Below are 14,497 nucleotides of genomic sequence, written 5' to 3' on the forward strand. Positions count from 1 at the left end.
CCCTTTAGCAGCATGTTTCATCTGTTTAGTCTTCATAATCTACAAAACATTATAATCTACAACGAGAAAGGAACAAGAGTCATTTTGTTAAATATTTCCATATTGGTAACTGTCTTCAAACTTCCCTTTGCTATCTCTTTGCTGTAATTCATTGTTTATTAAGGAAGTCCGCTCACTAGATAGGGGTAGAACTGCAGTAGTCCAATTGTCTCAATATACATTTCTTTTAAATAACTGATAAACATTTCCATATCATTGTACCACTCTTATTTAATTTCTTTCCTAGTAGGTGCTCCATTATAGCCTGAGGAATATATATATATGTCACCTATTATGGTGCATATTTTAGTCCAGTAAAAGTGGATCTTGTGACACTGCCATATAGAATGTATAAACTATGATGGTTCTGTGTTACATTTCTTACCTACATTGGATGTAATTTTACTAAAGATATTAAAAAGATGTGGAGAAATATATATCCTATGTGTCTGGGAGAGAGATTAAGTGTTTTATAGCAAACAGTAGAGTCCTTTATCAAAATGAACATCCTTCCTCAGCATTTGTATAAATACAAATGTTCCATAAAAACTGAACCCTGTGTTCTTTATCAAATTAAATAGAACCAGACAATTCAGAGGATATAAAAAAATGACTCGGCTTCATGCTCGTCCTTTGCACAGAGGTGAAATAAATTGCATAAAGTGCTGTTTCTAGTTCCTTACTTCCCATTTTGATCCCATCGTTAAGGTTTTCTGCTCTAGCAAGGGCTCCTGGGAGTCTATCACCATGTTGATTTTATTTTTTCCTAAATCTACCTCCATTTAATTGTGGCTCAGCTATTCTGTAGAATGTAGAGATATTTAGAATGATGGAGATGAGAGGTTTCAGAGAGGAAGGCTGGGTTTTTGGCTAATGTACTGACTTGGAACTTGGGAGAAGTAGGTTCAATTCCTATCTTCGCTGGTAACTTTCTGCATGACTTTGGACATGTTATTCAAACTGTCTCCCTTAGTTCCCCATCTGTAATATAAGGATTCTCTCTGTCCCTGGTCCTCCACACCGTTGTCTGTCCTGTTTTGATTGTCTCTGTCTTTGGGGCAGAGATGGTGTCTTACTATGTGTTTGGACAGGCCCTGGCATAATGGGATCCTGATCTTGACTGGAGCTTCTAAGCATTGCTTAATACAAACAATATTTGTTTTTCTCTAGTATATTTAGATGGTAACTAGAGTGCATGCTCTATTTTGGATTAAATAAATTGAAAGAACTGCAGTTTTTATCAGCCCAGGACACTGTTATTACCAAGTTAACAATGAGCAACAAGGTATTGTTATTACTATATTGAAAAGCATCCTCCCTCCTCTTACACCTGTCTTCATATCTCTGCTTCTTATCCCTGATGCTTCTTAGGACAGATCAGCCCCCATTCCCACAATGAGTAATTTTTTATGTTATATTTATTCTGTGTGCTCCCTTTCCTCCATCCCTGTTGTTAAGGTCTCTCTGCAAAGAGTATCTCTCCCAAAGCTGAACTAAAGCTAGACATCACTGGGCTCTCTCCTGCTGTAATTTAACCTGAAGGAAAGGGAACTCTTCATTTAGATGAAATTACACCTTCTCTGTGAGCATTAGGCTCTTTCAGCAGTGAACAGCAGAAGGTGGGGAGAAGTGAGGGCATGTGGGGTAAGAAGATGTGGATGGGTTGAATATCTGAGGTGACTGTTATGGGCATGTGGATATGGGGTTATGAAGGCAATAGCCAGTCAGAGCACAGGAATTATGTACTGTACCCAGGGCTTAAATTCTAATAGATTACTTCCTGGAGCCCCCCATGTCCCCCTCATTCGGGGTGCCAGGCTTCAGCTGCAGTGGGAGGCCTTAGGGCTTTAGCCCCATGGAGGGTGGGGGTGTGCCAGGGTTTGGGGCTCCTGCCACACGGGAGGCTCTGAGGCTCAGGGCTTCTGCCCCGTGGGAGGCGCCGAGGGTCAGGTCTTCAGCCCCCATGGGTCATGCCGAAGCTTGGGTCTTCAACCCCATGTGGACCCCCTGAAACTGGTTTACACTCCCCAGAAGGGGTTTGAAAATATTTACTGGCACTCTGCTCCCAACAGCTCCAGCTGAATTTAAGCCCTGCCAGTTCCATGACTGAGAAATAATCACAGAGGCATTATGCAGCCCAATGCCTCCCCCTTTCCCCCCCCCCACACACACATACAAACACTCAGACACACAATCAGCATGCAAGGATTAGCATATCTGATAAATGACTGTACAGTGAGTCAGTAATTATACAGCATCCCTGGGCCCTGACTGGCTGAGACAATTGCATTGCATTGCAATTGCAATTAAAATTTCATTGTGTTTAAGAGCTGTAAGCTAATGTTCTAGTTACTTTATTCATACACTGTTGTTCTGATACTCCCTCAAGCCCTGGGAACTGAACATTCCCCTCTTTCCTGCTTTTATACCTCTACAGAAGGCTCTGCTTGTAAGACTTCCCATGCAGTGGAGGAGGGACTGAATGTGGCACCTGCAGCCAGTCAGTGCCTTACCATGTACCTTACCACATCAGAGGGAGTCAGAGTGGCATGAGACATTTCATTCTCCTGAGCAGACTGCATACCATCCATGTAGTATCCCTGCTAACACAGTAGTGTGGGAACTAACTCAGTACTCCAAACTCAGATCCCTCACATGTCAACATAAATAAAATTAGGGACCATTGTGATGCATTTTAACCATCTTCCTTTTCTCAAGAGGATTAATTCCCAAAGCTGTTTGGTATTACTCTATAAATATGGGCCCTTGATTCTCTTCTCACTTAGTGGTTTTACATTAGTGCAACTACATTGGGTTTTAATGGCTCCTTCTTTAGCATAGAAATCCATTTGGGGCTCTTTGTCCAGCCACTTCACTTTAGTCTATGATCCCAATCTCTGATCCCAGGAGTAATAGTTGTCACAAAGACTCTCATCTCATGCACACCAGCACCATTAGATTTCAGGTAGGGAGTGCTAGGAAGGTGGACCTGCTCCTATATCAGCTGATACAGACACCATCCCAAATGGGCTGTCTAGGGATATAGCCATCCCCCCGCAATGGCTAGTAGCTGCAGTATGTACAAGCTGGAGCTTTCTTTGCTCCTTTGAGAAGGAAAAGCAGAGAACACCTTACCTATGCCCTCTGGATTATGCCCTGGTCAGCAAGGATGGACCAAGAGAGGATCCAGGCCAGCGTCCCTCTTTTCTCTCTTCAGTCTGGATGGAGCAGGATTTGGCTTGGGGTGTTTTTCTAATTTTGAGGCAAGTTCATCTGTGAGAATGGATAGAATTTCTCAGATTTTAACGAAAAATGACAGTTATTTTTGTTCTTCCTCCTGCTTTTCTTACCATGTGAAAGAAGCTGTATCTTGATTAACTAATAGGGAAAACTTGCCTTAAACTTCAGTCCACAGCTGTTCAACCCTCTTCTCTAAAACACCTAATTTGCTGCAGCATTTAAAGAAGAAGCAGCATTCTGAGTGTTCTAGTAATAGCATGGGGATTTCCTAGCTCCATTTTCTTGTATGTCCTTAGAAGATAATGTTAGAATGTTTGGCGAGCATATACGTTAGGAGTTATTTTGGAAAAGTTCTATGGCCTGTGTTATACAGGAGGTCAGACTAGATGATCCCAATGGCCCCCTCTGGCCTCGGAATGTATGAATCTTAGTGTGACTAACTTTTAAAAGGTGACTGCTGTATATTTCATAGCCACATTTTGACTTAAAATGTTTTTCCCCCAAAGACAATATATCAACAAAACCAAACAATAAAAACAAAAGTAATTCAGCACTTTTAACAAAGGACTTATTGGCGCTTACGTAAGGCAGCTGTGGCATGCTTTTTTAAAAAAACTGTAATAATTTCAATGTGTCATTTATACAAAGAGATGTGAGGTGTAATTGCTGTTGCTTTGTTACAATAATAATTGCTATTAACATACAAAACCTTTCGTTTCTATGGGGGGTGGAGTGGGGAGGAAAAGGAATTATGGACATGAGAGATTTTTCTGACTTTCTTCAAAAGCTTAAATTCAGAACATTCCACAGCTGGTGCAGAGCAAGAGATGGGATAAGGACAAGATCCATTTTCCACTGATGTTTAGTGTCTTGTGTTTGGAGCCCACATCATATTAACGAAAAGCGTCCAACAACTGATCCAAACTCATGCAGACTCCTGCCTATGGCAGTGTCTTCAGACTTCATAGGTAGTGGCAGTTTCATAAAGCTGTGTGATGTGTGAAGCCAAATTAATTGTGAATACAGCTCTGGTCCAATATGTTTAATCTGGTAGAAGATAAAGCAGAATTAGAGGGAAATCTGTACATTCACACTTTATGATATGCCTTGATAAACTGAAAATCTCACTCCTGGGTTCCAGTAGAAATTGATAGTTTTAATACCCCACACACTACAGATCAGGGGTAGGCAACCTATGGCACGCGTGCCGAAGGCTGCAAGCGAGCTGATTTTCAGTGGCACTCACACTGCCTGGGTCCTGGCCACCGGTCCGGGGGGGCTCTGCATTTTAATTTAATTTTAAATGAAGCTTCTTAACATTTTAAAAACCTTATTTACTTTACATACAACAATAGTTTAGCTATATATTATAAACTTACAGAAACAGACCTTCTAAAAATGTTAACATGTATTACTGGCACGCAAAACCTTAAATTAGAGTGAATAAATGAAGACTCGACACACCACTTATGAAAGGTTGCCAACCCCTGCGACAGATCATAGTCATTCTTTGTGAATAGAAACTTTAAAGCAACATATCCATTTCCGTTCTTTTAATTCCTATGAAAACCCACTTGTGTTTTCACATGCAATCAGGAGAGGTCTTGGGAAGCGATAGTACCTGTCCTGAAATTTACGGGACCAGAATATACTGTAAAACCTTCCTGAAGCAACTCAGTCTGTGAGGTGTGGTCAGTTTTAGATTGTGCCTTACTCCTGAGGTCTGAAATGTTATCATGGTTTTTGGGTCCATAGGCAAAATATCCATCAGTTAGAGAAGAAAAATCAGTCAAATAGGGAGACATGCAACTTGAAAGCTTGGGTAGCTTTCCTTATAATCACAGTTTACCCAGGGACCAAGCTAGGTCTAGGAGAGAGTGGTTTCTGGGTCTTTCAAGTGTTGCCATGAGGTTTATAACACTCATATAACAGAGGAATATGTTAAACCTTGACTACCAGATTCTGGGGCTGGATCGGGGTGGATCACTTGATAATTGCCCTATTCTGGTCATTCTCTCTGAAGCATCTGGCACTGGCCACTGTCCGCCTGACCCAGTATGGCCAATCTTATGAACCCCATTGGGTGTGTGTGAGCATTGGGCTCATTTTCACATGGCCAGTGTGCACAAAAGCTTAAAGCACAGACCCCTCTCACAAGCCTGGCTGCTCCTCCAGCCTTTGCAGGAGCTGGGCGCCCTCTAGCGAGCAAACCTCACCTAGAGGTGTGGGCAACAGCGGGGATGGATCACTTGGTGATTACCTGTTTTTTTCATTCCCTATGGGGCACCTGGCATTTGCCAATGTGGGAAGACAGGATACTGGGCTAGATGGACCTTTGGTCTGACCAGTAGGGTTGTTCTTATGTTCTTATGTAGAGCAAACAAGTGAGAAAGATGGGAAGAGCCAAAGACGCAGTTGAACCACTGGTGGGATAAAATCTCTCTCCCTCCCCCTGTCTTTAGTGACCCGGATCTCCTTGACCCTGCGGCTTTGTCCCTTGGAGCCTTTTCTTCTTTCCAGTGGGGTTTGATGGAGTTTTACACACTGGCTTCCCTTCCCCAGCTTTGGGGGTGAGAGATTCGCAGCTGGGGTGGAATGGTCTAGCCCTGCCAGATGTTAAGGAAGATCAAGGGGAGCGGACCAGTGGGCGGGGGGTTCAGCCCCCAGTGCGCTCTGTGCCGCAGTTTCCCTAACCCCTAGTGCTGTCACCTAGAGAAACGTGGTTAGCCAGTGGGGCAGGGCTCTCCCCGGCTCTGCTACTTCAGCAAGGCTGGAGCACGTGGACCAAAGAGGGGAGGGGGTCCAGCTTGCCCCTTGCTGGCGGGCTCCTCTTGTCCTGTGTCACTCACACCGTCAGACCAAGCGGCCGGGGTTGCTCACGCCTGGCGCCCCCAAGTCACTCGTCTCGCGCTCGGTGGGAGAGCTCCCGAAAGACAGGTGGGGGCTGTCAAAGGACACGCCGTTTCCTGGAGCACGCCCTCCCCCGCCCTCTGCCCCCCGCTGTCCCCAACCACCCGCGGGGCGGGCGGGGGGGGTGGCAGAAAACGTGCTCGCTGACTTCCCCGCCTGGCTCATCCCCTTCCCAGGCAGAATCGCTAATTAGGGGGCCAGAGTGGGATTTCGTAGGTCCTGCGTCAGATGGAGCCCGGAGGCGATTGGAGGAGGCTTCGCTTTTCCCTTTTTGACTAATTATAAAGTGGCTCCATCCGCTTCCCAGAGCCCTGACTTTGGTGAAGAGCACCCCAGCCCTGCAAACAGATCCAGCCAGCCAGCGCAGGGGGCTAGCAGACCGCAGCTCCAGCGGGGCACTTTCTCCGCCTGCCTCCTCGCTCCTGTAAGATTTACTGAAGCTGATGCTCAGTAACTGCGAGCTATTACTTTTCTCCTGTATTTTTTTTCCTTCTAGAGCTTCCAGAGGCACAAATTGCTTAGCCCTTCTATAAATACAAGGGGCTCAAAGCAAGAGGCTCCAGCAAGCGACAGCTCACTCCCGAGGAGCTTCTGCGGGCTCCCAAGGAAGCAGCATGTATGTGAGTGAATTGCTCTAAGGACCGGCACTAGGCTGGGGCGAGGCGTCTAGTACCATTGCTTGCAGTGGCTAGGCTGAGTTTTATTTCTGTAACAGCTTTGCTGTCTAGTTTCCTAGGCTACTGCTTTGTTGTTCGGAGGCTGTGTGCGTACAAACTCTTGCCAGGCAATCGCTCCAAGGCTTTACCTTCGAATATCTCTGTAGATCTGGTATCTAACCTCTTTCCTGGCTGTCCGGGATAATGACTGGGGACAGGGAAAGAGAGTGGCAGGAGAAATGCTTTAATTTAAATTGCTTTTCAATCAATTTGGGGGGAAACTGATTTAATTTCCGTTAACCACTTTTAGTTCGTTCTTCACACGCAGCGCTAGGTCCTGTTCCCGTGCAGGCTCTGGGCTTGCAAAAAGGAACAACTCCAGCTCTGCGAAACTCAGAGGAGCCAGGCTGAGGTCTTGGCGACCCAGGGAAGTGGGGGCGGGGAAACCGGGGGCTGTCCCTGTCTGCCGCTGCGGAACAGAGAGCGCAAAGTGTTCCAACTTGCTGCACTCCGCGTCCCGTGCCTAACCAGGGCGGCGCGTTCCGCTGCTGGTGAATAGTTTGCAGCGCCAGTGTCTGAGGCTTGGAGGAAGCCGGGGCACCGCACAGGTGTGACTGGCTGTGGGGTTGGGGACGCTTCTCCCAGGGCCAGGGAGGAAGCTGGTGGCAGGCTGATTTCTGACCTGTTCTTTTCGCAGCCCATGGCGTTGCTCCTGAGACTTTGCGGCTTGTTCTTGGCTCTCAGCAGCTGCCTTGTCTGGACAGTGCAGGCGGACTGCAGCAAGGACTGCGCCTCCTGCTCCTACCGGCTGGGTCACCACGCAGAGATCAACCCCCTGGTAAGCGGGATCCATGTATTCCCAAGTAACTCTCTCACCCCACACGCCGCCCAAGAGGTACAGCAGCTGCTCCCGGAGGAGCCGGCTCCCCTCAAGCAGAGTTAGAGAAGGGAGTTTAGCTGTCGGGGTGGGGGGACAAGATACTCCGGCCGCGGGCTGGCTTTCCTGCGGCTCTGCGCTCTCCTTCCCCCGAGACAAGCCGCACAGTTCGGCACCCTGGAGAGCTCCACAAAGCTCCTGCCCAGCCCCAGCGAGTCAGTTGAGCTAATTGACTGTTGAGGTCCACTTGCGGGTGCTCCAAGGTGCCCGGGGAGGATCGGGCCTTAGAGGAGAGCAGGCAATGATGCCTCCACCCAGGGGCCCATCCTGCACTGGTGGCAGGTAGCGAGCCACTGACGCCTTGGGGAGCTGGGCCCTTTACAAGACCTCGCCCCCAAGGGCAGTGCCCGGGAGATAAGGGGGGTTTCTGATATTTGAACTCGAGTCTACCAGCGCAGCTGGAACCAATTATCTTCTTTAAAACATAAAATGCAGCATTTCAATTGGAGGTCTGATGTCACACCGCTAGAGTGAAATAGACTAGAAATGCCACCAGAGCTATTCTGGGAGCTCGAGGAGAGACTGGAACAGGCCCTTCTAAAAACTACTAAGCTCCCTCTCCCCTTAAATAATGACAGGTTTCAGAGTAACAGCCCTGTTAGTCTGTATTCGCAAAAAGAAAAGGAGGACTTGTGGCACCTTAGAGACTAACCCATTTATTTGAGCATAAGCTTTCCTGAGCTACAGCTCACTTCATCGGATGCATCCGATGAAGTGAGCTGTAGCTCAGGAAAGCTTATGCTCAAATAAATGGGTTAGTCTTTAAGGTGCCACAAGTCCTCCTTTTCTCCCCTTAAAAGAAATCATCCTTTTACCTGTGAGTCTAAAGTTACCCTGATCACTAGGTTTAATTTTGAGAATTCGTAGGATAAGCTCCCGGGAGCAAAAAAGTTTCAGGGAGCCTTTTGATGATCCTGGTGGGACTAAGAGAGATTGAAGCCTAGAGAAGAATGGAATCACTGCAGAAATTCCGGCCCAAGTCTCTGGTTCAGAACAAATCCATCACATTTTAAAAGAGAGAAAGCAGCGAATAATGAGATGTAAAGGCAGAACAGAACTGAACCAATGGCAAAATAGTCTCTATTCGAATCCCCTCGAGAGGAGAACGTCTCACCCTGGGCTCCGATGTAGTTTCCCTCTTAGGCGTTCCCTAATAACGAACTGTCCCTTTAGCAAAGAAGCCTCTCCCGTATAGGATATGGCGTTGTTCTTGTCTTCTCATTCGACAACCATCCATTATAAACTGCCTTCCATTAGAATGAAAATTGTTTGTCCTTTAAGGATAACTTTGCAGAACAGGAGTCTCATTATGTGATTACACAGCTAGGACAAGTCATCAAAGACATGGGAGTTTAAAGATTTCCTTTAAATCTGTTATTCCATTTCTCAGTTACCAAGTCATAGCTTGAACGGAAAATCTCCACTCGACTCCATAACATGCGTTTAAAAAGTGCAAACGCGACGTAAACTTACACTTCTCATTGTTACAGCACCTACCGTTCTATCGCAGGGAGAGGTTAGAGAACAATGGTCAGACTGCCAGTGTATGTAATGCGTGCATTTGACAACACTGGATCCTATACTTATAGCATGGGTCTGTGTACAGTTCTCCTGTATAATCAGTCATACAGATCTCCCTGTTGTTGGTGCGGGTCCTTCGCAGTAGAACAGGGAGAGAAACAATATTTCTTCTTCTTCGTCTGTGATTTGGGAGGGAGATCAACAAACAAAAATATGGCTAAGAGACACACTCAGGGGGTAGAAGAAGTAGCTGAAACTAGTTTTGACTTGTTTGTTTGACAGTATTCATTTAAACGAAAAAAAGTTTAAGTTTAAAAAAAATTAACGGCCAAGGTAAAACTCTTAAATCCAAAAAAGCAAGAAAATTCAGATTCAAGGCTGCAGCAGTTCCGTCCGGGAAGGACGGCGGAAGATGACATGATGCTGGGCTGTATTTTTAGCCTTCATTGGCTCCTCTTATTATTAGGTATTGGAGCTTCTCGTCTGGGAGACGGCACCATGGAGAGGTGCAAGCCGCCGAGCGCTCTGGCTGAGGTCGGGCCAAGCACAGCTCTTCACGCTGTAGTGAATAGTCCCACTGAATTCAATGGAGCCATTCACCTGCTTCTTGAAGTCAGTGGGACTGAGTGCTTTGCTAGATCCCCGCCAGAGAGTTCAGCCTCTGGCAGGGTCAGTCCTAAGAATCTGAGCCTGCTCCCGGTGGAGGAGGAACAAGCCCTACAGGAGCAGCAATACCTCAATAAGAGCTTTTTTCTTCCAGATATCGGGAAGCATTTAGTTGGCTCAAAGGACATTGCCTGTAAAATGTAGGGCTACAACATTTAAGTTCAGAGGGGTAGCCATGTTAGTCTGGGTCTGTAAAAGTGGCAAAGAGTTCTGTGGCATCTTATCGACTAACAGAGGTACTGGAGCATAAGCTTTCGTGGGTGAATACCCACTTCGTGGGATGCATGTAGTGGAAATTTCCAGAGGCAGGTATAAATATGCAAGCAAGAAATCAGGCTAGGGATAAGGAGGTTAGTTCAATCAGGGAGGATGAGGCCCTCTTCTAGCAGTTGAGGTGTGAACACCAAGGGAGGAGAAACTTCTTTTGTAGTTGGCTAGCCATTCTTGCTAGCATATTTATATCTGCCTCTGGAAATTTCCACTACATGCATCTGAGGAAGTGGATATTCATGCATGAAAGCTTATGCTCCAATACATCTGTTAGTCTATAAGGTGCCACAGGACTCTTTGCAACATTTAAGTTGTTCTTAAGGTACAGCCTGTTAAAGCATGAGAAACCATCCAAACTCAGTGTGTCCTCTGTAGTTAAAAAACACTAGCATTATTTTAAAATATATTCACAATGGCACCTTGCATGGAATTTAAGGGTCTAGTTCTGACAAATGCTAGGTGTCCTCAATTCCCATGGAAATTGATGGGAATAAGGTGCTGAGTACTTTGCAGTTGACATTCAGCAGCACCTTGCAGACTCTGACCTCAAGGATTTGATTTTGCAGTCTTTGTGCACTCAACACTCCTATTGAAATTAATGGAAAGTTTGTGATTGTTTCAGTGCATGAGGAATGAAGGTTTGGACCCTAATCCAGCTGAATTATAAATCACTGAACATTTTTGTTTATAACAGAAATAATAGCACCTCTTTAACCACAGCAGTTACACACAAAAAATATTCTGAATGCAGTTGACATATATGTCCACATGAAATTCTGTACGTCTATTTCAATGAATTCTCAGTGTTAATTGGGAAGCCTAAGTTAACATTAACAATCTTTCTTGTACAGCAAAGCTATTTAAGGAAGCGTTAAATCCTGTTCAGCAATAGCATTTATCAGCTGATATACCAAATCAGAAAAAGTACAGTATCATACAATATTTTACATACTATTGGTTTCTAAAACATAAATGTTTCTAAAGACATTAACAACTAGTGAGTTCACTATTACTTTTATCATAATGAGCACTATAGGAAGTAATCAAACCAAGTGTGTGATGTATGTTTTTTCTGGGGGTGGGAGAATGATTGTTTAAACTGATCCATTCACCAAAAAAAAAAGTTCTTGTTTTTTGTATTACAGTGATTTCCAAATCAGATTCCAGCTAAGACCATATTATTTTAATAACCCAAATATGTTCACATGGACGTAGTCATGCAGTGCCAGTTAAAAAGAAAAATTGTGATGGCTTAGGAGTAGAACGTTGCTAACAACATAATTACTTTAAACTCAATTTGAGATGAACCTTTAACTCTTGAGTAATCACTAATATGGAAATAATTCTACCATAAATCTTCTGTCTTGCTATAGCATATATAGTAGATTGACAGATGCTTTTTCTTAATATATTTATCACACTTAGGACTTAACTCACAGGTAACTACAGAAGTAGTGAGGTAGTCAGTTACTTACTACACAGAGCTGTTTTGAGGCTTATTTTCACATTTGTAAAGCTTTCTGAGATCCTTAGATGGAAGGCACTATAAAAGGGTAAATTAAGTATCATAATTTATTTTTATTTATTATTAAAGATGATGATGGGACAATAAGGTTAATAATGTAAACAAACATAACATTTCAAATATAATAAATGCATTTCACAACTGCAAAAATCTGATCATATGAGATCATACCTTTATATGATTTAATCATTTCTCAGAGGCCCACCTATTGCAAATTATGAGCTAGTGGAGTGGAAATGACTTTTCTTAGGTGAAATAATTTCAGTATTACTGCTGATTACTCAGTTTTACCTAATCTTACTTAATCCTTGTCAAAATCCTTTTGACGAGACATTTTTGACCTCCCTAAATTGTACACTTAAATATAGAATATTACTTAGAAGTGCTCATAAATTGTTCCAGACCTCTTTGAGAGAGATGTGTGTGTGCACATGGATGTCTTTGTTTAAACTAGAAACATAGGAATTGCTGTAGCAGATCAGACCAGTAGTCCATCTAGTCCAGTATCCTCTATCTGACAGTGACCACTACCAATATCAGCTGCTTGAGGGGAAGGCACAAGAAATGGCATAATGAAAAATTATGGAATAAGATGTCCATGAGGGAAGTTCCTTCCAGCCAATGAGTATCTAGAGCAGTGATACTCAGACTGATAATCGTGAGTTGCAAGTGGCTCTTTAATGTGTCTCCTGTGGCTCTTTGCAGCACATAATATTAAAACACTATGACTTAATTATTAACTAATTGGGATGCTTTTACTGTGTTTACAACCAACTGTAGTTGATAAAATAATAATATTGGTCAGTCATTTTGCTGTGAGAATAATATGTATAAACCTAAATATTTCCCCTGTCATATTGTTTAAATATGAATATCTAGTACTATAGTAAATGAAACAATTAATTCACACTGCTGTGGGTCTTTTGGGTAGTGTTGATGGCTAGTTTGGCTCCTGAACCTGTGAGGTCTGAGTATCACTGATCTAGAGATTGGCTTGTGTCTTTAACAAAAAATAAAAAGACAAGATGACATCAGAGTGTCTGTTTCTTTTAAATCATTCTTAGTAAATCCGATCAATTTTTCAGGCATGCACACTAGAATGTGAAGGAAAACTGCCTTCTGCCAAAGCCTGGGAAACCTGCAAGGAGCTTATGCAATTGACAAAACTGGATCTTTCTGAGGAAGGCAACAGTGCTCCAGGGGACAACAAGAAAGAACAGGATGAGAACCATTTGCTAGCAAAGAAGTATGGTGGCTTCATGAAAAGGTATGGTGGCTTCATGAAGAAAATGGATGAGCTTTATCATGTAGAACCGGAGGAGGAAACAAACGGAGGTGAGATCCTTACTAAGAGGTATGGAGGGTTTATGAAGAAAGACTCCAATGATGACGCCCTGGCTAATTCCTCTGATCTGCTGAAGGAGCTTCTGGGAACAGGGGCCAACGCTGAAGGCTCACATTACCGACAGATAAATGATAATGATGGGGAGGTCAGTAAAAGATATGGAGGCTTCATGAGAAGCTTCAAGCGCAGTCCAGAACTGGAAGATGAAGCCAAAGAGCTGCAAAAGAGATACGGTGGCTTTATGAGAAGAGTAGGGAGGCCAGAATGGTGGCTGGACTACCAGAAACGTTATGGTGGATTTCTTAAGCGCTTCACTGATTCTTTTCTCCCTTCAGATGAAGATGGGGAAAGTTATTCCAAAGAGGTTCCAGAGATGGAAAAGAGATATGGTGGATTTATGAGATTTTAATATCCTCCCCTTTACCCCTTTTGTCCCAAATGAAAGACACTGCCTCATTGGTCATAATTTATTGTAATGTGTTGCTTGTACTGTACAGTTTTTTACTGTCCTAGTTAATGATGCAATCTGTTGTTTCAGGTTCCGTGTTCTTTTAAGTCAATAACTTCTGTTTTAGTCAGTTTAAGTCTATATTGTAGTTTTCATGCAAAAACTATTTTGGTTACCTTATCCCTTTTCTTTAAACACTACCGCACATCTACAGTAGAACTACTTAATTGTGTATACAATAAATTCTTCATCCTAACTGCATAATGGATTTTGAAGTGTTTGTTATTTCCTACTAGTGCATTTAATCAACCACTTTGTCAAATTCATTCAGCACTGAATAACCAAAACTTATAATTTAAAGCACCAGTTCTTTGTAATCACACAATTCCTTCTGTTCACACCACAGCAAGAATTGAAATTGGATTAATTTTTATCTTTGCTTCCTAGGTTTCTTATAAAGTTAGGACACCGAATATATCCTAAAATGGGTCAGATTTCTCCTCTCACTTTTGCAATTTAGTGGAATAAAGTTTTTTAAAAGACTAAAATTACTATCCACTAAGTTTAGCTATTATGCAGCAAGAAAACATATGAGCACGGTATAAAATACTAAAAACATTTCTTCAACTTCCCTGGCATACCAGGGAATTCTAATATTTCTTTGGACATATATTTTACATTCATCCAATATAGGTTTGTGCAACTGGCTTTTCAGCTACAACCATTAAGGGTCAAAAGTTTCCCTTCCACAGGAAAGTGCACAGAAGAAGGAAAAACTGAACGGAAAACTCCACAATTTTGACTTTGCAGAGTGTTTGACAGAGGTTTCTTTGGGGAGCAACTTTGGGACTGGGGCTTATCCTCAGATAATGTGTGTTGACTTGGCTCTATCGAAATCAGTAAAGCTATATTGGTTTACACCAGCTGAGGATCTTAGCCC

General features: G+C 43.5%; 1 protein-coding gene across 2 annotated transcripts; it reads left to right on the forward strand.

The window, feature by feature from the left end:
* The first annotated feature begins 6,494 nt into the window (after positions 1 to 6,494).
* Positions 6,495 to 13,811, forward strand: PENK (proenkephalin). Of its 2 annotated transcripts, none has more exons than XM_073329403.2 (3): positions 6,495 to 6,809; positions 7,543 to 7,683; positions 12,850 to 13,811. In XM_073329403.2, the coding sequence occupies exons 1-3, from the start codon at positions 6,804 to 6,806 to the stop codon at positions 13,516 to 13,518; spliced, it is 816 nt and encodes a 271-aa protein (XP_073185504.1). In that variant the 5' UTR covers positions 6,495 to 6,803; the 3' UTR covers positions 13,519 to 13,811. The 2 variants fall into 2 exon arrangements, with proteins under 2 accessions (XP_073185504.1, XP_073185505.1); XM_073329404.2 differs by having other exon boundaries at positions 6,495 to 6,805.
* The last annotated feature ends 686 nt before the right edge of the window (positions 13,812 to 14,497 follow it).

This window comes from Lepidochelys kempii, chromosome 2, assembly GCF_965140285.1.
Source record: "Lepidochelys kempii isolate rLepKem1 chromosome 2, rLepKem1.hap1, whole genome shotgun sequence".
NCBI lineage: Eukaryota > Metazoa > Chordata > Testudines > Cheloniidae > Lepidochelys > Lepidochelys kempii.

Excerpts from the sequence above, each read along its gene's own strand:
- PENK (XM_073329403.2), top strand. Across the intron at positions 7,684-12,849 it reads ACGCAGAGATCAACCCCCTG|GCATGCACACTAGAATGTGA; the intron begins GTAAGCGGGATC and ends TCAATTTTTCAG.